This window comes from Ptychodera flava, chromosome 14 (genome assembly GCF_041260155.1).
Source record: "Ptychodera flava strain L36383 chromosome 14, AS_Pfla_20210202, whole genome shotgun sequence".
In the NCBI taxonomy this organism is placed as follows: domain Eukaryota; kingdom Metazoa; phylum Hemichordata; class Enteropneusta; family Ptychoderidae; genus Ptychodera; species Ptychodera flava.
In genome coordinates this window covers 22,864,651-22,890,657 of record NC_091941.1, presented here as the reverse complement: position 1 = coordinate 22,890,657, position 26,007 = coordinate 22,864,651, and the positions used below count along the sequence as shown (strand labels likewise).

The 26,007-nt window shown below is 34.9% G+C and overlaps 1 protein-coding gene and 1 long non-coding RNA gene across 5 annotated transcripts in view; one reads left to right on the top strand and one right to left on the bottom strand.

Moving 5' to 3' along the window:
- Nucleotides 1-26,007, bottom strand: part of LOC139149802 (1-phosphatidylinositol 4,5-bisphosphate phosphodiesterase beta-1-like) — a 159,033-nt gene that overhangs the window by 79,940 nt on the left and 53,086 nt on the right. For both annotated transcript variants that reach the window (XM_070721783.1, XM_070721784.1), the window contains exons 4-8: nt 20,183-20,323; nt 19,556-19,635; nt 18,746-18,799; nt 16,899-16,983; nt 1,197-1,297 (exon numbers count right to left, since the gene is read on the bottom strand). In XM_070721783.1, the coding sequence (XP_070577884.1) occupies nt 1,197-1,297; nt 16,899-16,983; nt 18,746-18,799; nt 19,556-19,635; nt 20,183-20,323 (461 nt within the window). The remainder of the gene's footprint in view (nt 1-1,196; nt 1,298-16,898; nt 16,984-18,745; nt 18,800-19,555; nt 19,636-20,182; nt 20,324-26,007) is intronic.
- LOC139149805 (uncharacterized) overlaps nt 1-26,007 on the top strand; it is a 151,623-nt gene that overhangs the window by 90,472 nt on the left and 35,144 nt on the right. For all 3 annotated transcript variants that reach the window (XR_011556152.1, XR_011556150.1, XR_011556151.1), the window contains one exon: nt 18,690-18,832. This is a non-coding gene — a long non-coding RNA (uncharacterized lncRNA). The remainder of the gene's footprint in view (nt 1-18,689; nt 18,833-26,007) is intronic.

The window sequence follows — 26,007 nt, the reverse complement described above, 5'->3', positions numbered from 1 at the left end:
AGGACAATATTAAAGGACATTACTGAATTGTTGAATTTCAGTGATTTGCTGTACATTTCAGTTTTATTCTGAGAGAATTTTGAAATGCTCAGAATATGTGCAAACACTAACTGTGAATGTAATGGCCTATATTATTGTTGGGAAATATAGTATTGAATTCAGTTACCAGTATCAGTGTTTCTTGTCTGAGATATTTTTGGTAAAAAGGGAAACAATTATCTTGCCTTGTCTGCATGTGTGCAAAAATGCCAGAGAACCGCGTTTACCTTCGGCCTAAAAAAAATAAAAAAAAAAATTTTCGCTCGCCGCTCCTGGGACTTGGTCCAAAAAATCCGATGAACAAGATTTTTTTTTTCTCTGGCCTAACATTGGTATTTCCTGTTGACCCTGTTGAGCTGATTCTGTGTTTGTAACAGCCATTTGCCAATCTGAGGCCATTATATTTCCTTAACATAATAAGCAACTTAAAATTTACAAAATTCCATACAGTATACATACTTTAACATTAGATATTGGAATTGGAATCTTTCTGCTAATGATGGTCAGCACAAGTCTTCAAGATTGTTGGATCCTAACTACCTTCATTCTTTCGAATGGAAATTCAATTCACGAGGATAAAACACTCAATAATCACAGAGTTTAAATCCCTCGAACAGGTGTTTGACTTTGGATGCCATACACATGAAAATAGAAAAAAAATTGTCTTCGCTGTTTTATATAAAAATTATAATACAAATGTTTATATCCAAAATTCAAAGTCAAATAAAATATAACATCCCCAGGTACTACAATGAACTTTTATTACCTTGCCTCATATCCCCATCTTGCCTTTGTCCTCATCATACTTTTACGAGAGGAGGAGAATGTACACAGCTGAAATGAAATGCTCTTAATATTGCAGTGGCCCATGTAATGTACAAACTTTCACGTATTCATGTATTTGTTGCTTCGCTTCGATAAAGTTTGTATGTGCGATGTGTGATAGTGAGCATGCGTGCGTGAGTGCTTCACGAAATCTACAACGTGTGGAGCAGTCTCAGTCAGAAAAATGCAAAAACCACTCTTTTTTGGGAGTGGAGATTTAGCCGAGAGGTTCTCTCTATGGCCTCTCCGCTAGGCGACTGATGCCGTATGTTGTGGGTTCGAACCTGATTGAAAACTAGCCGTATTTTCACTCAAACACAATACACACTTACAGTTCTTGAAAAATCTTGTCAATTTCAGCTCGATGTGTGAGACGGCTATAAAATATGAAGAAGTCATCAAATGTCAAACGGGAAACAGGAATAACATCATTCTGTAAAACAAAAAAGAGATGTTGAAATTCTGCTGCTCTTCGAATGTAATATGAGTCATGTGACATGACTTTGACCAATCAGAAACGTTCAACGGACTAATAGTACATTGTCTATCATCATGATAATTTTGGAAAGGTTTTATTAACGCAATCATTTTGAGAGACTACAGTATTGCATAAAGAAAGATAAAAAGATAAGTCTCTTAGTATAAATGGAGAAATGGATTAATCATTGTTGATATTAATTATCAATGCCTTATTGCTAAGTCCAGTCATAATCTGAGGAAATAAGCTGAACAAAGCGTTCACGAACAAAGTATTCTCGGAGGGATGAAAGAGCTTATACGAACTATTATATGTTTTCTTTTATCAGCCATCCGATAATAACTTTGTTTAAGAAGGTAAAAGTCTGCCATTGGCAAATACCATTGTCAGCTGCAGAACTTAATTGTTAATCATCATGTGTAAGGTTTTCGTTGCAATCATTGCAATCGACCTTAATAGCTAATATACAAAAAAAAGGTAGAATACGTAAGATGCAATGATTATAAAAAATGGACATAATCACAAACTTGTCTTAACTATGACTGAGTATACTGGCAATGTTCTGTAACCAATGTTTGTTTGATAGCATGATATTCAGAGCACTTTGGGAAATTATCAACAGTACTGGTATGACGCACCTCATCTGTAATCTCCTTTGTGATTTCTCAAATCATGGGCATTATGGTAAATTCAGGCAAACAGTCAGTTACGTACTATTAGTTTTGCTACTGTAACCTGACTGGGTAACAATAATGCAGGGCCTTATCCTTTGGTTTGTGAGCTACCCTGAAACAGTCCGTCTCCAAAGACTAAAGGCTGAAGCAAAGGGATGGTTTTGGATGACTCACAGTCCCTCATGCATGATGATACCCTCATGGCCAGTCAATGTGTATAATTAAGGAAAGCCATGCAAATTCTAACCAACTTTAACATATGTTACACTATATAGCTCATGAAATAATAGAATTGACAAACTCTGGCCTACGTACTCAAATCAGTATATGCATGAGCAAAAGGACGATGTCATTTGTTTTTGCAAGAATGAGCACATCATGTGCTGTGTGGTATATTTCAATGAGAGTGATGTAGAACATGATACATGCAGTATTGATATTTACGACAGCACAGTCAGAGGCACTCAGGTTCTTAATTCACCAATCCAGCAGATTTATTATACTCTGTCATTGCATATACCTGTCAAAAACATGGGAGAAACTGAAATTGCCTTCAAGCTTCTCTCCATGGCCAGTCATTCAACCGCTCTGCACATGAGCTGTTCACAATGGTAATGTTCAGAATACCATCAAACACAGCCAAACGAGAGGCTGTGTTACTTTTCCTGAAAGAAACCATTACAGAATGTGCATAGCACTCAAAAATTACAAAGAAAACTGACATGGCCGGAGAAAATTGCAATTATTTTCTTGACACTGATTTGTCAAGTGGAGTGTCATCCCATTGCATGGGAAAAGTAAGCCCCCTCCAAATATACATTCTGTTATAAAATCATAGTGCAGACTAGTGATGGTGGTATTTGCTTATAACAAAAATGAACTTTAAAAGTTTCACAGAAAAAATAAATAAATTTGTTGTTTCTAATCATGCTAAATGATAAGGAAGTGACTATAATTATAAAATTAATGATGTATCCCTAAGTTTCAACACCAGCGGTATAAAAAGAAACTTTTGCCCACAAAGTAGCCCAGGGACTTTGCATATGCAAAATAAAACATTTGAAAGAAAACAAAATTAAGTCATCCTGGAAATTTAATTGGCACTGGACAAAGGTTTATAATAAGATAGGTACACGAAGAGAACTGAACAAAGGAAACTGTTCAAACATTAAAATATGCAAATGTATTTGCTAATTAGTCCCCACGGACACCGTCCGGGGGGACTTATAGGTTTGGTCATGTCCGTGCGTGCGTCCGTGCGTGCGTCCGTCCGTGTGTGCGTCCGTCCGTCCGTCCGTTCACGCAGATATCTCAGAGATGCCTGGAGCAATCTCATTCAAACTTGGTACAAGGATTACTTCATATGTCATACAGATGCACGTCGATTTGTTTCGTGATACGATCCAATATGGCTGCCAGGCGGCCATTTTATTATGATTTTTTCATGTACAGAGCCATAATTCAGGCATGTTCCAACCGATTTTATTCAAAGTTGGTTCAAGGACATTGACCAATGTCATAGATATGCACGTTAATTTGTTTTGTGATACAATCCAATATGGCCGCCAGGCGGCCATTTTATTACGATTTTTTTCATGTACAGAGCCATTACTCAGGCATGTTTCAACCGATTTTATTCAAAGTTGGTACAAGGACATTGACAAATGTCATAGATATGCACTTCAATTTGTTTTGTGATACGATCCAATATGGCTGCCAGGCGGCCATTTTATTACAATTTTTTCATGTACAGAGCCATAACTCAGACATGTTCCAACCGATTTTATTCAAAGTTGGTACAAGGACATTGACCAATGTCATAGATATGCACGTCAATTTGTTTTGTGATACAATCCAATATGGCCGCCAGGCGGCCATTTTATTACGATTTTTTCATATACAGAGCCATTACTCAGACATGTTTCAACCGATTTTATTCAAAGTTGGTACAAGGACATTGACAAATGTCATTGCTATGCACATCAATTCGTTTTGTGATACCATCCAAAATGGCCGCACAGCGGCCATTTTATTACAATTTTTTCATGTACAGAGCCATAACTCAGGCGTATCTGAACCGATTTTATTCAAAGTTGGTACAAGGACATCGACCTATATCATACATATGCACGTCAATCTGTTTTGTGATACGATCCAATATGGACACCAGGCGGCCATTTTATTACAATTTTTTCATGTACAGAGCCATTTCTCGGGCATGTTTCAACCGATTTTATTCAAAGTTGGTACAAGGACATCGACGAATGTCATAGCTAGGCACATCAATTTGTTGTGTGATGCGATCCAATATGGCCACTGTGCGGCCATTTTGTTACGATTTTTTCATGTCCTGAACCATAACTCAGACATATATCAAGTGAATTCATTCAAAAGTATTTTTATCACAGACCTAATGAAGAGGACTCTATCCTCTCTGAGGACCTGTAATCAAAATACCCATTAACAAGTGGGGACTGTGTCATCAACGATGACTTGTTTATTAATAAGTTAAGGTCATCCCTTCGAAGATACGTTTTGAATTTCATCATTTTTGAATAAAACTGAATGAGGTATCCCTGCAAACTTACAAATCAAATTTGATGAGTGTTTGTTGTACACTTTCACAGAAACGTCTGCATTGTGGTGATGTTTGAAAATATTAAGCAAACAATTAAAGAAATTGTCAAGAAATTAAAATAACACAAACATTATGCTAAGTTTATCAAACCTTCATAACATCTCAGAGGCTGTAAGACCACTGGTACAAAGAAAGTGATGTGCATGTGCAAATTTATTTCATCACCATTTGAAAAATCTTAATGAGGTCATCCCTAAACTAACAGACCAAATTTGATTATTATTGGACAAACTGTTTCAGAGAACATTTTTGAAACATACAAAAACAACAACAAAATATTCTAAAAGGTTTGAATATGAAAATTTTCTGTTGTTCAACAACCTTATGATGTCATCTCTAAGAAGCAAGAAATCAAGTTTGAAAACTCTCAGAACAGTGATACCCATTCGACCAAATATGAGATTATCAGCCCCCAAAGTCTGTCTTTGCAAAAATCCTCATCATATGAACAAACCAAAGTATGGTTATCATGAGTGACTTGTACATCAAATACGAGCGATTTCTGAGCAATGATTTCAGAGAAGTGCAAAGTTGATGGCAGATGATGGTCATCAACGAAGAATCAATCTATCTCATATAGCTCCTTGTTGCTGACAGCAGAGCTGACAATCAGAATACAAATCATGGTAAGCCCTTTACATAACTGCTAATATTTAGGGACAATTTCTTGTACTTTCATGTAAGTTAGCATTTCACCCAGTAATAGAGTCTCCCTAAAAGATATCAAGCAAACAGAATGTTTGAATCCTACACATTGGTAAGGCACATCCAATTGCAGAACTCAGTCTACATACATGTACCTCAGATACAATATTCTAAGACATTGCTAAATGTCACATTACCATAATTGTATTGGTAAACATCCCAGGGGATTATATATATGCAAGGCCACTGTCTCTTATACTGCATCACTCATCTGTCAATGATGGTCACTGAAATGTTTGTCACATAGAAACAAATCTAGTTTATCTGAGCTCTATTTTAGTAATTGCTAAAAACTACAGACACCAACATTAATAAGTGGAATACAAGGTGACATTTGTGAATAGGTGTTTTTGTTGCCATTTGTCATTTGTCAGGTTGTCATTTAATCTCTTTGAGGTTCTGGTCTATTCTTTGGTGTGATAATTATCCTTGTGAAAGATTAGTGATGATGATAGTCATTCATTTGAATCTTAAAATGTTTGTGTTCTTCGCAATCTCGATATCTGAAATTAGAGTTTAACATATTTCATTCAGAAAGGCAATAAATTTAGGGTCATATTTTCAAACCTGGTTGTTAGAAAGTGCTGAAGTCCCATAAGCCAGACCCTTTCACTTCATAAAATATTAATTCCATTCTGGCTATGGGCTACTCCTGCATCTTGTTGTGGTTTTCATTTAGGATGTTGAGGCTAAGTAAGGGGGCACTCGATACAAGTGATGATCACAAATTGTCATCTATCACCGCAGCACCAAAGCTGTCAACAAGCAATCATGGAAGTAAAGTTCATGATTTTTTGAAACAACTGCATACAGACTACAGTTGTCATTCTTGAATTGCTAACACAGCTGAAACTTTTCTTTCAAAACATACTTTACATGATTTTCTACAATTCTACAGAGTTCTGAGTTTTGACAGACACTATGATGAAAAATTTGTAACTTATGTGTGTTTGCTGGGCTTTAGTATCAGGACAGCTGGACAGGTGTTAATGCCTGATGATTAAACTTGTGGAAATGATACACAAGCAGACACTGAAGTAAAATTTAACAAGTGTTTCACAAATTGAAATTTCAAGAATTTGCCATGCATAAAATATAAAAAAATGAGAACAAAATCAAAAGATACAGTCAATATAAAAACAAGCGACCTAGCGGCCGATATAGCTCAGCTGTGTTTATGTAGAGAATAACTATTTTTGACACATGTTGATGAAGAAGGTGGAAATCGTTGATAGATCAATGCAGTGGCCAGAAAAAAGTGGCTAAAATAGCTGCAAAAATACACAATTGAAGATTTCATCACACTTTGAATATATCACATCGGATCATCCCTAAGAACATGTCAACCAAAGCTATCTGATGAGTAGTTTTTTGAGAATATATTTTTAGCTCCGCTGTCAGCGACGCGGAGCTTATCAAATAGGTTGATTTTCCGTCGTCGTCGTCCGTCGTCGTCGTCATCGTCCGTCAACAATTGCCTTCTCCTCTGAAACTGCAAGTCCAATCGCTTTGAAATTTTATATGCACTTCACTTGGGGTGACCTCACTTCAGTTTGTTCAAATCGTGGTGAAATTTGCATATTTGTATTTTTGGGGCATTTTTTGGTGTTTTTGGTAAAAAAATCTTCTTCTCTGAAACCGCTTGTCCGATTGCTTTAAAATTTAATGTACAATTAACTTAGGGTGACTTCAGTCAGATTTGTTCAAATCGTGGTGAAATTTGCATATTTGTATTTTTAAGGCAATTTTTGTCATTTTTGGTAAAAAAATCTTTAAAAATCTTCTTCTTCAAAACTACCAGTCAGATAGCTTTGATATTCAGTACATATGTCCCTAGGGATGATCTATTTCAGATTTGTTCAAATTGTGCAGAAGTATGCAAATTTGCATTTTTTAGGCAATTTTTGCCATTTTTGATCAAAAATTGTATTTCTAAAAAAGTACTGGTCTGATAGTTTTGAAATTCGGTATACAGGTTTCTATAGATGAACTAAGTAATATATATCGAATTTCTGATGAAATCTGTAATTGTGTATTTTTGGGGCAATTTTTGCCATTTTTGGTCAAAAAATGTGTATTTGCAAAACTACTCATCTGATAGCTTTGCAATTTTGTATACACGTTCCTACAGATCACCTTAATGATATTTATTGAAATTATGATGAAATCTGGAATTTTGTAATTTTGGGCAATTTTTGCCATTTTTGGTCAAAAAATGTATTTTTCAAAAAGTACTGGTCTGATAGTTTTAAAATTCGGTATACAGGTTTCTATAGATGAACTAAGTAATACCTGTCAGATAGCTTTGATATTTGGTACATATGTCCCTAGGGATGATCTATTTCAGATTTGTTCAAATTGTGCAGAAATATGCAAATTTGCATTTTTAAGGCAATTTTTGCCATTTTTGGTCAAAAAATGTCTTTTTCAAAAAGTACAGGTCTGATAGTTTTGAAATTCGGTATACAGGTTTCTATAGATAAACTAAGTAATATATATTTAATTTCTGATGAAATCTGTAATTTTGTATTTTTGGGGCAATTTTTGCCATTTTTGGTCAAAACATGTGTATTTCCAAAACCACTCATCTGATAGCTTTGCAATTTTGTATACACGTTCCTACAGATCACCTTAATGGTATTTATTGAAATTATGAAGAAATCTGCAATTTCGTAATTTTGGGCAATTTTTGCCATTTTCGGTCAAAAAATGTATTTCTCAAAAAGTACTGGTCTGATTGTTTTGAAATTCGGTATACAGGTTTCTATAGATGAACTAAGTAATATATATTGAATTTCTGATGAAATCTGTAATTTTGTATTTTTGGGGCAATTTTTGCCATTTTTGGTCAAAAAATGTGTATTTCCAAAACTACTCATCTGATATCTTTGCAATTTGGTATACAGGTTCCTACAGATCACCTTAATGATATTTATTGAAATTATGATGAAATCTGCAATTTTGAATTTTTTGGGCAATTTTAGCCATTTTTGGTCAAAACATATGTTTCTCAAAAAGTACTGGTCTAACAGCTTTGAAATTTGCACTACGGCCCAAAAGTATGCCTCAGTGTACGGTATTCCGCGAAGCATAATTTCTATCGAACAGCGCTCTCAGCCGGTCGCTATTGACAACGGCGAACATTGTATCAATTTATTTTCAATAGATTATCGATCGAAAATCTGTTTGGGCGCCGCTTGTGCCGGGCGCTCGTGTGTTGAGGTCACGTCATAAACATTTCCACAATAACCCATATATTGACTTATACACTTTAACATCAAGGTATCCGTTGGTTTCCTGTACTGAAATTAAATCGACGACAATTTTTTCAGTTTTGGTGATACTTTTACGTACGTTTCAGCACATTTTGGCGCACCTCGGCGTAGTTTGGCGCCATTGTGAACGGGGAACTACACGCGAGTGAGCGAGACAACAATGTATCAATTTCGGACAAAAGGATATCGATCGATAACGTTCACTGCACGATTACAGTGGAGACTCTACGCCCGTTCACCTCTGTTCTGTGTTATTTTTGCAGTTTACTGGGATTTTCATAGTTTATATTCGCCAAAATTTGGTATAAATTACAACAACCTGACTGGTATTTGGTCTGTACAATTTAAGAGACGCTAACCGATTAAAATGGGTCAATATTAGACCCTGATTCTGCATATGCAAACTCCATAAGATCGCCATTTTATTGAGGGCAAGAGCAAAAATTCAGCGATCGGAAAAATAAAATGCAACTAAAACAAGTTTCGTCGAGAAATTCAAAAAACTAAAACGACAGCAATTTTGTATATATATCAAGGAAACACCGTGCCACTTTTCACTATAATTGGTTTAGAATTGAGAAATTTGAACGAGCGATAGTTGTACGGTCTGTTCAGTACATTAAACGCCATTGTTTTCTATGGGAAATCGAGCAGATTAGACACATCGTAAAATGAAAAATACATCTGAAAAAACCGTTGGTTTAACTTTTTCATTTCGCTGTTATTTTTTATAATATTTGGTATGACACATATCATGAAGGGTAACTAAAACTCTATGGTTTTATTTTTTTTAGTTTCCCTCTTATTTTTATGAAATGACGAGTTGAAGATCGTTTTGCTGTTGACTGTGTTTTTACTTGATTTTGCATATGTCTCTTATCGCTTACGTATTTTTGGAATTCCCTTGTGAAATTCTTCCCAAAATATTATAATTGTAAGGGCAGCATATACGGGAAATAGGACCCGTTGCTCTTTCATTAATATTTAGATGTGCAGCAAGGAAATACGGCGAAATTTTCAACATGACGCGGGAGGTGAAATTGACTCTCTGAACGCCCACTCCACGTATGTGTGGCGAAAATTCGGGACGCTATATACCGTACAAAATGGGGCGCCTTTGGGCCGTAGTGTTGGTATACAGGTTCCTATAGATGAACTAAATTTGATCTTTTGAAGTTATGATGATATCTGCAATTTTGTTTTTTTTTGGGGGGGGGCAATTGTTGCCATTTTTGGTCAGAAAATTTTATTCTCAAAAAACTACTCATCAGATAGCTTTGGTTGACATGTTCTTAGGGATGATCCGATGTGATATATTCAAAGTATGATGAAATCTTCAATTGTGTATTTTTGCAGCTATTTTAGCCACTTTTTTCTGGCCACTGCATTGAGCTATCAAAGATTTCCACCTTCTTCATCAACATGTGTCAAAAATAGTTATTCTCTACATAAACACAGCGGAGCTATATCGGCCGCTAGGTCGCTTGTTCTGACCAAAAATGGCAACAATTGCCCCCCCCCCAAAAAAAAAACAAAAACATGGGGCCCGGGGGCACCGACGTCCTTTGTGCCTCCTTACTGTTTATTATTTGCCATAAATGTGAAATCTGGCAAAAAGTCAAATCGTTTGGACATAAATGAAAGTTAATGTGAAAGTGAATCAAGAATAAGAGATGGAACTCAATAGGATCAACAATATCTAAAACAGGAAACGGTGAACTTATATGATACAGAAGGGGAGAAAATTTAGCCACAAACTATTGTAATATAATGGACAATGGCTAATCTAAACCAAATTACTTAAACTGGATTGTTGGCATTGATTACACATGTATTTATTGTCCATCAAATAGAAAATAAATTTGGGCCATTGACTAAAAAACATTTGCTTGTTACACTCACCACCCACACTTGTACTTAGTATTTGGAGTGTACACCTATCTACAATACAATGATAAAAAGTTTGGACTCTGAAGGTCAACAGTGCATCTTTAATGTATGAGACTAAATAAGCTTACCCCTCAAGTATGTATAGGCCAAAAACAATATTTAATTTTGAATTATGTAGTGCAGGGAAGGACACAGAATATGGTGAAAAGCAAACTAAATATAAAAACTGAATATACAATTATATGGAAATGTTGTTTTACAGTCATGAGTATCTAGTGTGTGCCGAGAGACATATTAAAATTGGACAGTATCATCCTGACCAGAGTTTGTCTGAGTGGTTGTTTCCTTCTGATTTTCTGACATGGTGATAGGTACAAAATATTATGTTATTCACCATAGTTAAGCAACATAGCTTGCATTTTGTTCACAGTAGAACTGAGTTTTACATGTAAGATAACTTTCTCATAAACTGTAAATTCTGGCTTGTGGCAGCTCAAACGTCGCAATACTACATTTTCTGATATATTATGGAGTGACTTGCACACATATGCAATATGCAGTGACAGTCGATATATTCATAGTAAGAGTCTACTACATTCAAGCATAGTGATGTTGACAACTACATGCATGCCAGTGCACGATTTCAAAGTAGCCAGGAGGAAATTCTAATAGTCTTTTAGTGGAAATATAGGTATTAAACGACAGTGAAACAAACAACATTAGTTATCGTGACCTTGCTAAAGTGCAATCTCGGATCATGTATGATCTGATGATCATGCCAAATTACCATGTCGGATTATGCCGTGATTCTGAAGTGCGCGTAAATCGGTCAACATAAGCACACATAGACTCTCGCCAGTCGCTTGTACTGCTTGGTCTCGCGTAGCTTTCGGTATTTATACAAGCTCGTGCCTTCGGCACTCGACCTTGCACCTTCGGCGCTCGATCGCCTACGTTGGATTACTACCGCAAGTGACTCCGGATCCGTTCAAAAGAAGGCACGAGGACTGTCGACAGTCTAAAGCACACACTGTCTTCAACAATGATGCTTCGGCGCTCGATCGCCTACGTTGGATTACTACCGCAAGTGACTCCGGATCCGGTCAAAAGAAGGCACGAGGACTGTCGACAGTCTAAAGCACACACTGTCTTCAACAATGATGCTTCGGCGCTCGATCGCCTACGTTGGATTACTACCGCAAGTGACTCCGGATCCGGTCAAAAGAAGGCACGAGGACTGTCGACAGTCTAAAGCACACACTGTCTTCAACAATGATGTCAAAATCAATGCACAACTGTCGAAATTACCCAAAATAAGCAACAGAAAACTTAAAGTTATCGCTGTGTCGAAAGGACAGTACATCAACATAAAACGACGCTAGTTTGTTATGACATGGAGGTAGAAGGACAGAGCGAATTCTCTCGCTCTCACCCAGCTATCAACGGGCCGCCGGTGGGATCGCCTCGCTAAAGCAATGGATTCGCCGGTAACGAAGGAGCGTTTCGTGCCAAAAAAATACATGACAGCAACAAAAATACAATCACCGTGAACTTCATATTTACAAAACATCATCAAATAAATGCTAAAAGCTTCAAAACGTCAAAATTCGCACAAGACCGAGAAACAAGACAGCGTCGGTTTGATTTTTCAAAGTCCTTGCCAGGAGCTGGTCCTTGCAAAAAAACGCTAACTTGTTATATGCGCATGCGCATATTAAGGAGAGACCCATTTGATTTCGGGGGGGAGGGGGGGTATGCAGGAAGTAGGTATGGGAACTTTTTTTGTCAGAGAGACAGCATTTTTTAATTTCAACTGTCACACCTGCATCAATTTTTTTATCAAATGGAGTAGCAGTGCAATTTTTCAAATTTAAGCCAGTGTTTCACATATCACAGGATGGTTTTATATATTCATTTTACATTCCAACGAATGAAAACAAAATGGAAAGTCTAGTATATGTACAACTTTAAATTATAGAACACTTTTTTGGCAAATCAACAGTGATCAGTACTATGCCTGCTTTTCTTCATAACAGTCAATTCCTTTTAAGTTCTCAGGGGAGATGTTATCTTTTGTGCTCAGAGAAACAAGGCTCACACATTGTATTTCATTATATTTGTTGTTCCTCAATTTTTCTTTGACAACTTGTAATCTTTCTAACATATTTATATGTTGAGAGAATAATATATTGGTTTTTACACTAGTTTATTGACTCCTGTCTTGTGTTTTCAATTTTCACAATGTACAGAAGTCAAATAGTCCCATCTAGATATTGCCTGTACCATTGAGATATTGCAACAGAAATCCAGAAATATGATTTCTTGGGTCAGAAAAGGGAAGGAAAACATCGAGTGCACTGAGGTGTAAAGTAGTAAATGCTTATATCATAAGTGCTGGGGAAAAAAAACACATGAGAATTGCTTGTGGTAAAAACATTTGCGCTGCCTATGGCAGCATGCTAGCAAAGAACACATGAGAATGAATTTCCAAAATTTTGCTCATTTCAACTGCATTATGACAATTCCTTTTTTATTTATTTCTGTCTGTTATGAGAATTTTTTTTCTCAAGCCATTACAGGCTTATTTTTTTCTTTTATTTCACCTGGTGACAATTTTTTTTCTCAAAATCCTCCATACCCCCCCCCCCCCCCCACAAATCACGTGGTTCTCCCCTAAGTGAGTCCCTGACCTATGCGGGCCAGTGGATTACTTCCTCAGTAGAACTGATATGCCTGCCGGTACCATCATTCTTCAGTCGATCAAAGGCGCCTTTCGTACCAAAAAATACACGACAGCCGCAAAAGTGCATCACTGTCAACGTCATAACTATAGAATATATTGAAATGCACAGTGAAACGTTCACAAAGTAAAAAATGTGCCCACACCGAGAAACAAGATGGCGTCCGATTCGATTCTCAACTCAGATTTTGTCCTAGGCTTGTGCGCATGCGCAGACGGTAGCTTTAACGAAAGCGAGTCAAAATCAAGTAAATATAAAATAAAAATGGATAAAAATATTGTTTAAAAATAATACAAGGCATGTATCACCAAATTTTGAACATTTCTGACGGCATTTCAACTATACGAACACCCATGCCAAATATCACAATAATCAAATCAGTGGTTTTGAGGAAAAATTGAAAATAGTGGTTTTCACAAAAAAGCTAAAAAAGTGACTTTAAAATGATTCAATCAAAAAAAGAAAAAAGACCGTTTGAGATACATGCCAAAGTGACCACCAGACCAAATTTCAGAAAAAGTTACTGAAGCGTTTCTGAGATACCTGCGTCCACAGCATACGGCCCACTGTATGCAACAACAGAGGCCGCGTCATCACATTAGTACTTTGGGCCAAAGGCCCAAAGGACTAAAAAAAAATTGCAGATTTCATCATAATTTCAAAAGATCAAATTTAGTTCATCTATAGAAACCTGTATACCAAATTTCAAAGCTGTTAGACCAGTACTTTTTGAGAAAGATATGTTTTGACCAAAAATGGCTAAAATTGCCCAAAAAATTGAACATTGCAGATTTCATCATAATTTCAATAAATATCATTTAGTTCATCTAAAGAAACCTGTATACCAAATTTCAGAGCTATCAGCTGAGAACTTTTTGAGTAACACATTTTTTGACCAAAAATGGCTAAAATTGCCCAAAAAATTCAACATTGCAGATTTCATCATAATTTCAATAAATATCATTTAGTTCATCAGTAGGAACCTGTATACCACAGATTTCAAAGCTTTCAGACCACTATTTTTTGAGAAACACATTTTTTGACCAAAAATGGCGAAAATTGCCCAAAAAATACAAAATTACAGATTTCATCAGAAATTCCATATATATTACAAAATTGCAGATTTCATCATAATTTCAATAAATGTCATTAAGGTGATCTGTAGGAACGTGTATAAAAAATTTCAAAGCTATCAGATGGATACTTTTGGAAAATACACATTTTTTGACCAAAAATGGCAGAAATTGCCCCAAAAATACAAAATTACAGATTTCATCAGAAATTCAATATATATTACTTAGTTCATCTATAGAAACCTGTATACCGAATTTCAAAACAATCAGACCAGTACTTTTTGAGAAATACATTTTTTGACCGAAAATGGCAAAAATTGCCCAAAATTACGAAATTGCAGATTTCTTCATAATTTCAATAAATACCATTAAGGTGATCTGTAGGAACGTGTATACAAAATTGCAAAGCTATCAGATGAGTGGTTTTGGAAATACACATGTTTTGACCAAAAATGGCAAAAATTGCCCCAAAAATACAAAATTACAGATTTCATCAGAAATTAAATATATATTACTTAGTTTATCTATAGAAACCTGTATACCGAATTTCAAAACTATCAGACCTGTACTTTTTGAAAAAGACATTTTTTGACCAAAAATGGCAAAAATTGCCTTAAAAATGCAAATTTGCATATTTCTGCACAATTTGAACAAATCTGAAATAGATCATCCCTAGGGACATATGTACCAAATATCAAAGCTATCTGACAGGTAGTTTTGAAGAAAGAGATTTTTAAAGATTTTTTTACCAAAAATGACAAAAATTGACTTAAAAATACAAATATGCAAATTTCACAACGATTTGAACAAATCTGACTGAAGTCACCCTAAGTAAACTGCATATCAAATTTCAAAGCAATTGGACAAGCGGTTTCAGAGAAGAAGATTTTTTTACCAAAAACACCAAAAAATGTCCCAAAAATACAAATATGCAAATTTCACCACGATTTGAACAAACTGAAGTGAGGTCACCCTAAGTGAAGTGCATATAAAATTTCAAAGCAATTGGACTTGCAGTTTCAGAGGAGAAGGCAATTGACGACGGACGACGACGACGGAAAATCAACCTATTTGATGAGCTCCGCGTCGCTGACAGAGGAGCTAAAAATGAGAATACAATCAAAAGATACAGTCAATTCCTCACATCTTAAAGTATGACATCAGAGTTTGCAAGTGTCAAATTATTCAAGATATCACAGATATCCAGGCCACTCTAAAGCATCTGATTATTATATCCATTATCTGATTACAACACACGGTAAAAATTTTGGGACCTCTCTGACTGCCCAAAATACTAGGTATGTCTGATGTCATCAAGTCTAGAAAAAGACAATAACAAATTACCTCAAGTATTATTACTGGTCTCTGTAAATTTTGCCATCTGTTCATTGGTAATAATCAAATTTCATATGATAGTCTAAAAAACTGTCATAGTCAATGTATATCCGACATGTTGATTATAATATATTGATCAATAAGGGCAAACTATGAAGTTTTGACACAGAAGCAGAGAATCTCTGAAATTTCCCAGTCTCTTGCAGTCATAATTTGTTTTCCTTACACATGCAATGCATTTCGACTTATCCTAATTACGTATGTATATGGTACTCTTCATATCAATCAAAATTGCGGATAATGACTGAAATTTCTGCAAACAGAAACTTTAATACCTTTATCATCCATGAAACACACAATACTGCAACTGAGTGGAATTGGTCAGGGAAATTTGGCAAATTCTGGCAATGAAGACTTTGATATAATAATGACACTGGTTATGTGCACTGTGTATGTGCCATTTTGTGTTTCAGTGCAAGAAAAATTTCTCTGTAACAGTATGTGTACACGAAAATGGAATCTGAGATAATTTTGTGCGTGCACAATCCACAACAAAAGTATATGCCACAAGGTTGTGAAATTTAATTTTTACTCATCAATTTTCCAGAACACTCTCCTTATCTTTACCAAACTAAAATGCATATCTTTAAAACCTGTTAAAACCAGAAAACACTAACTTCATGAGGTTTATTGCAGATTACAAATTAGGAGTGATGAAAACACATGTTGCTTCTGGATAATATGCCACCATTATCGGTGCTCGTCATTCCTTGGTGACGTGTGTGGTTAGAATTATACAAGCTTATAAAAGTCTAGATAATATTGTCCCTGTGCATTTATAAAGGGAATTTTTAAAGGACTTTATTTTGAGTACTGGATATTTGTGTATGCATTTGAGGTCACGAATAACAATTCATATAGTTTGATAAGATTATGAAGAATTGTAATAATTAATATTTTTTCATGTGTGTAGATTTTGAAAAGTACACCATTATAGCCAACAATCAAAATTCGGTAAAATGAACTAAAATATGTTAAAATAACAGGGTTTGTGAAAAAGTAACACTTGAAAGACCGACTTTCTTGTAATGTACTACCCTTATTACCCCTACACATAAAGTTTCGGGCCGTAAGAATCCAATGTTCATTTTTGATTTTACAGTCAGCAACAGTGCAAAAATTGTGTCATGTAGAACTTCTGAATAAATCTACTAGGCTGCCTTACCTTTCCTGCAGGTAGACCAGCAGCTTGCAAAGCATGGTCTACTTTCTTGCGATCTTCTTTGTTACTGGCAAACATCTTCAATATGCTGTTGATGTGAAAGGACAACCATAATATTTAAGGGACTTAAGCAGAACATTTTTGTTTCGATATCATATAACAAGTTCGTAGATGAGTAAGCATTAGAAAGCAAAGTCTTTTGGCTCAGTGGAGGCAGCCATTTCCAAGTATTGGTACATCTCCGTCAGTGGCAACAACACAAATCTGTATAATTTAACGGCAAAAAAGTTAACTTTCAGTGAGAATTGAAAAACTAGGTATAAATTATGTATCTCTAAGTAAAGCAAATTTTTAGCTCCCATACGGCCATACATGTATGTGCTAATGGAAGCTATTCTTATAGGTTGGAAAAAATTGCCTGTCTGTGTATGTTTTATATTTGTCCAGTTCAACAACAACATGTGCAATCAAACCTTTATCACATCGGAATCTCTCTCTCCCACTTTGACATTCATTGTGACTGACGTCAGGCAACACTGTTGAATATATATATATATATATATATATATACATTTTGTGTATATATATATATATATATATATATATATATATATATATATATATATATATTCATTTTTATAGTTAATTTTGTCCTCCATACCTCCATATACATTGTAAGATGATAATTATTGAAACAAGTTAATTTCAAAAATGTAAATAAAACTCTTGAAGTTAGACTTGAAACATGTTACGATGAAACCACTTTTTCTACACAGAGGAAATGAGCAATTCTTTTCTTCGTCAGTTACAATTTTCTCCTCCTTTAGGAAAAGTTGTGTATTTTTAAACAATCAGCTTTCAAATCTGAAGCTGTTTGATAAATATCAGATCTAAGCCCAATTCATAATGACATAATGGATATTGTTACTAAAACAGTGCAAAAGGAAAATCACTTTATACTTTGAACTTCCATCTGTAACTTTTGATGTTTTTTCTATTATTTTTGTTCTATCCATAAAATACTTTTTCTTGTCCTGTTCCCAAAGTCACATTCAAATGTACCATTCAACTTGTCACCACAACCTGTATGTGTGTCATGTGAAAATGTTACTGTTTACTCCTGACTACGATTTGTTTGTTGACAGTATTTCATATTATACATCATATGTTGACTGTGCAAGGCCAATTCTTTGTGATTCAATGTACCTTTGAGAAAAAAAAGGGGAAAATTTGTTATTCTTCACCACAAAATCTGTAATGTAATTATTATTAAAAGTTACAGGTATCATCTCTTTAACTCACATCATTTTCAAAAAATTATTATTACCTATAGTAAGCAAATAAAACTGTCACTATGACAGTTATTTCCATTAAAACCACTCAGCAACGTTATTGTTATTAAGTGACACAATGATGACATATGTCCTATAAGTGTCACTTGTATGACATATGTCATATAAGTGTCACTTGTATGACATATGCGGAATATGAAATATGACATATAACTGGTACATTGGAAGTACATCACCTCACTGACATTATCTCACTGACATTATATAAACATCAGTATGGTTAATAATATCAAATGTAATGCTTACACTTGATTGTATCAACGACGTATAAACAAATCTTTGATATTGGCTTACTATCAATACAATACCATGATTGTAATTGGATTCTCAAACAATACAATATAAGCCGTTGTCAGTACTTTTATGTAAAATAATCTCAATAATATGATATCAGTGTAATATTTGTTTTTGTCCATTGACAAATCACATTTCATTATTTCAGTGTCGGCATTAATATCAAAATGACATGTTGGAAAGATGCTTGTGAAGAAAACTTACTGCTTGACCGGTACTTTCCCTTCGATTGGTGATGTTATGATGAGTTTCGAATGCCTACAAGAAGAAACATATACTAGTTGCTTCAAGGTTAGTTCAAGAAGGTTACAAATCATGTTCTGGTTTGATACTTGTTTACCAAATGTGGAGCCTGATAATAGTTTTTGCAATCATGCAAAGTGCATCGTTCACATATCATAATTATTCCATAATACTCTGCTATCACATGGTCAAAGGATAGTTGTTCTGACTGGCGTTAAAAATTCTGAGACATCGAAACTTGATGACTATCTTTTACACTGGTTTGTAAAAATGGTTGGATTTTTTCACTCTGAATGAAATTATAAGTTAAGTTCAAACGTTCAATGAATTTTTGGCATTCAGGTCCATCCGTCCACAGTGAAACATATCTGGATAGGCCTTGACTTGAAAATCCAATATGGATTAATTTGTGTTTTAGCACACATATTATTAAAGGCCATGATTCAAGAAATGATAGAGATTAAGCTAGCTGTTGATTAATGTATACCTATTGCATCTGACAGTTGAAAAGAATATGATAATTGCTTTGTGCATTTTAAAACTTTTAATCTGTAATCTAAGGGAAGCAAGAACTGCAATTAATTTTGTTTGTCATGTGCGGAATTTCATCATCCACTGCAGGTACTCAAAGTATGTGCGTTTTGGCTTCAAATCATTTCCAAAGCAAGCACAGACAGTAGAGATACAATTTCAATTGGTATTTTTTATGTTATTGAGTTGTCTCTGACATCAAGTTGAACAAAGGAATCCTGCACCAAATATATTACCTACATTTTTTCCCAATACTGTAATGGTGAGGCATTCAATGCCAGCATGTTATATGCCATGTCAAACACTTCTTCTACCCACTCCTGTGACAGGGAAAGTCAATCAATTATTGATTTCACAAAGAGGTTACAACATGTATGCACACAGCACCAAAATATGATTTATCAGATCTCTCCATAATGAGAAGGTAACTAGAAAGTAGTTTTCACCTGTCAATAGCTTGTACTTCAATTAGCCACTGATAACAAGAAACTCTGATGATTATCAAATGATCTCAGGGCAATTGCTATTTGTACAGACGTATGAGAATAATCAGTTTTTCATTCTGGCATCCCATGTACTTGATTCAACCACAGGTAAAATTAATCTCACGTTAATACACGCATACTGATGTCAATATTGACATCCACATCCCTGTGACAACTTGTACATGCAAGGTGAATGGATATATATAAGTAATTTAAAAAGAACACATCAAACTGTGAAGATGGAACATGTATTATCATGCCAGAGTTAACTCATATATGCTAGAATATCATTCTTAAAAATCATTGGTTTGCGTAAATGAGGCATCCACAGGCTAAATAGAATTGCATTCTGTGGCATCATCCGTACTTTCTTTGTACACACCTTTGCAATAGCTTCTTTATTGGTGCAGAAATTGATGAATTGTGTGTTAACAAAGTCTGTTCCATACACAATAGTCAAAGTCTTGTCCTCCAGGGAGACATCAGGGCTTCCCATAGTACATGTGTCTTTCAGCTTCCCTTCCTGCTCAGAAGCAAGCAATACAAAACCATGTTGTCACATACATCTGATCATACATGTCAGAAATTATTAAACTTAAAAATTTGCAAGTCATGTGAATAAGTCGAGTCAGTATGTTTATTCGTTCAATTTGCTTCACGCACAATCAAACACTTTCAAAATTATCATTTTGTATCTCCCTAGTAAAGTCACAAGGACATGTATCCCAGTAATTTGTGAATAACATTATATTATACACCTTTTACTCAAATTTTACAAGAAAAGTCAAATGTATAGAGTTTTCAGAATGCCCTGTCATACATTAGATCAGGTTATTGTGTGCTGACTGGGAACACGCTCTGCAGCGTGTATGCTTATCATTATAGAGAATGAAAATTCAATGTATGCAGTGCCATGCACGTGAAGAATTTAATTGCACTTCAGCAGGATTATTTCACATAAATTCAATGCTTTTGGATGTCCACTGTTCACTGCATGATTAGCTCCGCTGTCAGCGACGCGGAGCTTATCAAATAGGTTGATTTTCCGTCGTTGTCCGTCGTCGTCCGTCGTCGTCGTCGTCCGTCGTCGTCGTCGTCGTCGTCGTCGTCGTCCGTCAACAATTGCCTTCTCCTCGAAAACCGCAAGTCCAATTGCTTTGAAAATCTATATGCAGCTCACTTGGGGTGACCTCACTTAAGTTTGTTCAAATTGTAGTGAAATTTGCATATTTGTATTTTTGGGGCATTTTTTGGTGTTTTTGGTAAAAAACTCTTCTTCTCTGAAACCGCTTGTCTGATTGCTTTGAAATTTGATATGCAGTTTACTTAGGGTGACTTCAGACAGATTTGTTCAAATTGTGGTGAAATTTGCATATTTGTATTTTTAAGGCAATTTTTGTCATTTTTGGTAAAAAAATTTTTAAAAATCTTCTCCTTCAAAACTACCAGTCAGATAGCTTTGATATTTGGTACATATGTCCCTAGGGATGATCTATTTCAGATTTGTTCAAATTGTGCAGAAATATGCAAATTTGCATTTTTAAGGCAATTTTTGCCATTTTTGGTCAAAAAATGTATTTCTCAAAAAGTACTGGTCTGATAGTTTTGAAATTTGGCATACAGGTTTCTAGAGATGAACTAAGTAATAAATATTGAATTTCTGATGAAATCTGTAATTTTGTATTTTTGGGGCAATTTTTGCCATTTTTGGTCAAAAAATGTGTATTTCCAAAAGTACTCATCTGATAGCTTTGAAACTTGGTATACAGGTTCCTACAGATGAACTAAATGATATTTATTGCAATTATGATGAAATCTGCAATTTTGTATTTTTGGGGCAATTTTTGCCACTTTTGGTCAAAAAATGTGTATTTCCAAAACTACTCATCTGATAGCTTTGCAATTTGGTATACAGGTTTCTACAGATCACCTTAATGATATTTATTGAAATTATGATGAAATCTGCAATTTTGTAATTTTGGGGCAATTTTTGCCATTTTTGGTCAAAAAATGTGTTTCTCAAAAAGTACTGGTCTGATAGCTTTGAAATTTGGTATACAGGTTTCTACAGATGAGCTTAGTAATATATATTGAATTTCTGATGAAATCTGTAATTTTGTATTTTTGGGGCAATTTTTGCCAATTTTGGTCAAAAAATGTGTACCAGTATTTCCCAAACTACTCATCTGATAGCTTTGAAATTTGGTATAGAGGTTTCTACAGATGAACTAAATAATATTTATTGAAATTATGATGAAATCTGCAATTTTGAATTTTTGGGTCAATTTTTTCCATTTTTGGTTAAAAAATGTGTTTCTCAAAAAGTACTGTTCAACAGCTTTGAAATTTGGTATACAGGTTTCTATAGATGAACTAAATTTGATCTTTTGAAATTATGATGAAATCTGCAAATTTTATTTTTTGGGGCAATTGTTGCCATTTTTGGTCAGAAAATTTTATTCTCCAAAAAAATACTCATCAGATAGTTGACATGTTCTTAGGGATGACCCAATGTGATATATTCGAAGTACAATGAAATCTTCTATTTTGTATTTTTGCAGCTATTTTAGCCACTTTTTTCTGGCCACTGCATTGAGCTATCAAAGATTTCCACCTACTTCATCAACATGTGTCAAAAATAGTTATTCTCTACATAAACACAGCGGAGCTATATCGGCCGCTAGGTCGCTTGTTTAACTATGGTTGGATGTATATTTTTTGAGAAAAGTAAAGCAAATCTTTTCTTGTTTTCTGAGTGTTTACATAAAACTTGTTAGGTCAAAGGTCAATTAGAGTCCAATAACACCCATAGTTATGGGACTCCGCATCAATGTTATTGTTCTCCGCATCCACTGATACCATGTAATTTACGATGAATCTTTACAGGTGTATAATAAGCACAGGTATATAATATTCAAGGGTTGAAAAGACACTTTAGAATTGAATGCAACAACTTTTCATATCTCTTTTGACTCAAAATTTTTCGCATAAGAAATGGAAGAAATAATTTTTTATGGTTGTTCTATATTGACCCTCATCAGAACAATAAGGTTCAAATTATATTTCATGTGTAAGATGCAGAGCAGAAAGAAACACAAGAAATCACACGAGGAACAAATGGGGCTGATCACTTCCTTGACACGTGGCACAATTACAATTTGCATTTATATGACGTTATCGCTCTCTAATCTGTGCTAATATATTGACAACCTAAATGTAAAATTTGTTGATCGTATTCCTGACCATCCCAACTTCTTCAGTTGAACCTGAGAGAGAATTTCAATCTCAATTATAATAAAGACTATATATAAATGGCAGAAATACATGAACATTGAACATGGGAGTCAGAATAATAATAAGTTACTCTTTAATTTGTACAAATATTTTGTTTTTGAGATTTTCATGAGGTCATTACAGTGTATCATGGATAATTAGCTCATATTTGGTTTTATATATAAATACCAAAAAGAGCTTATATGATGAGTCTAAATGTCTGTATATTTGTGGGTATGTGCGGATGTATGTCCGTCATACACAAAGGCTCCCATACGGCCAAAGCTACCGTCTCAGTATTTGGTGTACAGGTAGATGTAGGGGTTGAGATGTAAATTTGTTCAAATGAACACATCAGTGTCAAAAATGTGCAAATGAGGTAAGAAAAAGCGAAATTCTGAAACAGGCTTGAAGCAGGCTAACTCCGCTGACTTGAGTCATTTCCTGTCATTGTCATTGAACTGTTAAATATTAACAGACCTGCTCAAACCATAGACAGTAGAGGGGAGGAAGACCGTCTATGGTCAAACTAAGGCAGTAAGGGGGCTAGCTGCCTTTCTGCTATGCATGTTGCTAAAGTTGACCTCCAGTACCTAAAGTTTCAGACCTTAATTACTTTTGTCATTCTTGTTTTTCTGGTAAATATTTCTTGTTGTTTTTCTGGTTGTACTGTGCAGAAATCATTGTCATAACATCAACGTAGAATTTTCCTGCACTGAACAGATAGAAACAACATTTATTGTTGATCTTTGGTACCCATACTGGTATGTACCAATTCTGATCAAATTTGAGTGACACCGTATAATTGCGGTATTTTTAGAAATTCTGGTTTAGCAAGATGATTTTGATCTGTTCTGACCACATCATCCAGACATTCTCAAGTTTGAGGAAACACATGTTAATTGGAGTGTACTATATTGCATTTGTCCTTATGATGCTATTATATCACCTATTTGATGACATATTTCATCAACATTTGTATTCCGATTATCAATCAGTGAATGTATTCTGCTGACATTTGGTTTGGCACTTCGATCGCTACCTTGTATGATCTAATTTCTTCAAATTTTGACAAAAATATGTTCTGTTGTTAAGTTAGCACTTCTCTTTCAGTCTAAAACCATTTAGTTTTGTGATGTAGTTTCCCAAGTGATGTTGATGTTTGGTTTACGAGATCTTGGCCTTCTGTCTTTCTAATTCATAGCAAAATTACCCATATTTTATTTTTGAAATCATTCTGGTCCAGAAATCATCACCGTATTCTAGAGTTAAAAGTGATATAATCTATAGTTTCATCAAATTTAAGGACAGCTGGATGAGATCTCTTACTTCAAGATGTCACCAACACTGTTGGTATGTTTGCATAATTGTGATGGTTTTAGCAAATATATCAGATCTGAAATATATTCCTTGCATGGTTATAACTATTAGCTGCACTACTGACTTCATGTGTGAGCTTGCATGCTCTCTCTTTTGCAAATCAAGACATACTGTCTAAGATTATTCATCAAAATGAAAAATTACAGCTGCAGAGGCATATTTGCTGCTAATTGTTGGTCCCTTCCTAATAATAGTCACAAGTCATGACTTTGCAGTCTAGTGGTAACAACTAGGCCCGGAGACAAAGCAATTATTTGCATATGCATGTGTGACCGACATGAATTTTCCAAGGTTTTATCAGTACAATTGTCAGAGCACAGTCACCACAAGTCATGACCACCCACACAAGTACTCACATAAAAGATAGTAGTGAGAAATTATGAAAATGACCATCCAATAATATAGCCTCCCAACCCAAAAAGCTAAATCAAGCTTTACACAAAGTGACATGCACTCACAGCAAAAGATGAAGCTGATTAGAAGATGTCACAGCTGGAACCAGAAAATTTTAATTGACAAACAGATTGTGCGTGCTCAATTTGAAAAATACACCTAATTACAGTCAGGTTATGATCATTGGAGAAATGTAAGATATTTCCTTCATAATACAAATTCATCAGCTAGTAGATTTTTTTCATCTTTTTCCAAAGCTTACTTTGTATTAAACTTTATCTCCTGAAATAAACTGCAATATGAAAACAAACTGAAAACTTGGCCCAATGAATGAGTTAAAGTTTCTTGTATTAAATTAACTTGGTATTGATTACAAAAAGGATTTCCATCTTTGGCAAATTGAGTGTGCATAATATGTCTCTTCATTGGCACCAGAAGTGAATGGTGTGTAACTGCACTGTTGAGAGCTATCTACATTAACCAGCCCCACGGTCACAATTTCTGTGGAGATTCTAGCTTTGCCTGGAACCTCTGTAAGCTTCCAAGGATTCTGTATTTCCCACTGACAAGAAATAAAATACATCAACAACAGCTGCAGTTGTTTGGGCAATCCTCTAGCTGTAGCAGCAGCAACTTTAAACAGCTCTTTGTTATAATCACATTTCACAAAGTTATGGGCCATACACATAATGATTGAACAATATAAGCACACAGCACTCCAACCTGGTTTTGACATATGCAGTTTACATCTTTCATTCCTCATGATTCGACATGCTATCTGATATTTAAAATTTTTTTTATAGGGCGACCATAAGATCTTACAACTCTTTTATCAGTTGAGTGGGAAAAATTAAAATAATGAATTATACCAGTTAAATGTAAATAGTATACATAGATCATATGTCATTCCTAGCTGTGGTTTTACCTTTGCTTGACTGATCAAAGTATCAACGATTCATCTTTAATATCAACAAACAAGACGGTAATTTAAATCATGCATCATGTGACAAATAAGATTTGGATGATGACTGCTGTTGCAGCAGATAATATCACTTCTAGTATTACTTATAAGCAACGATTCCAGTGCAAGATCAAGATTTACCATTCGCATAAAAAAATGCATTTATTAGCTGCCATTAACATTAGCTAAATTCAGATTTA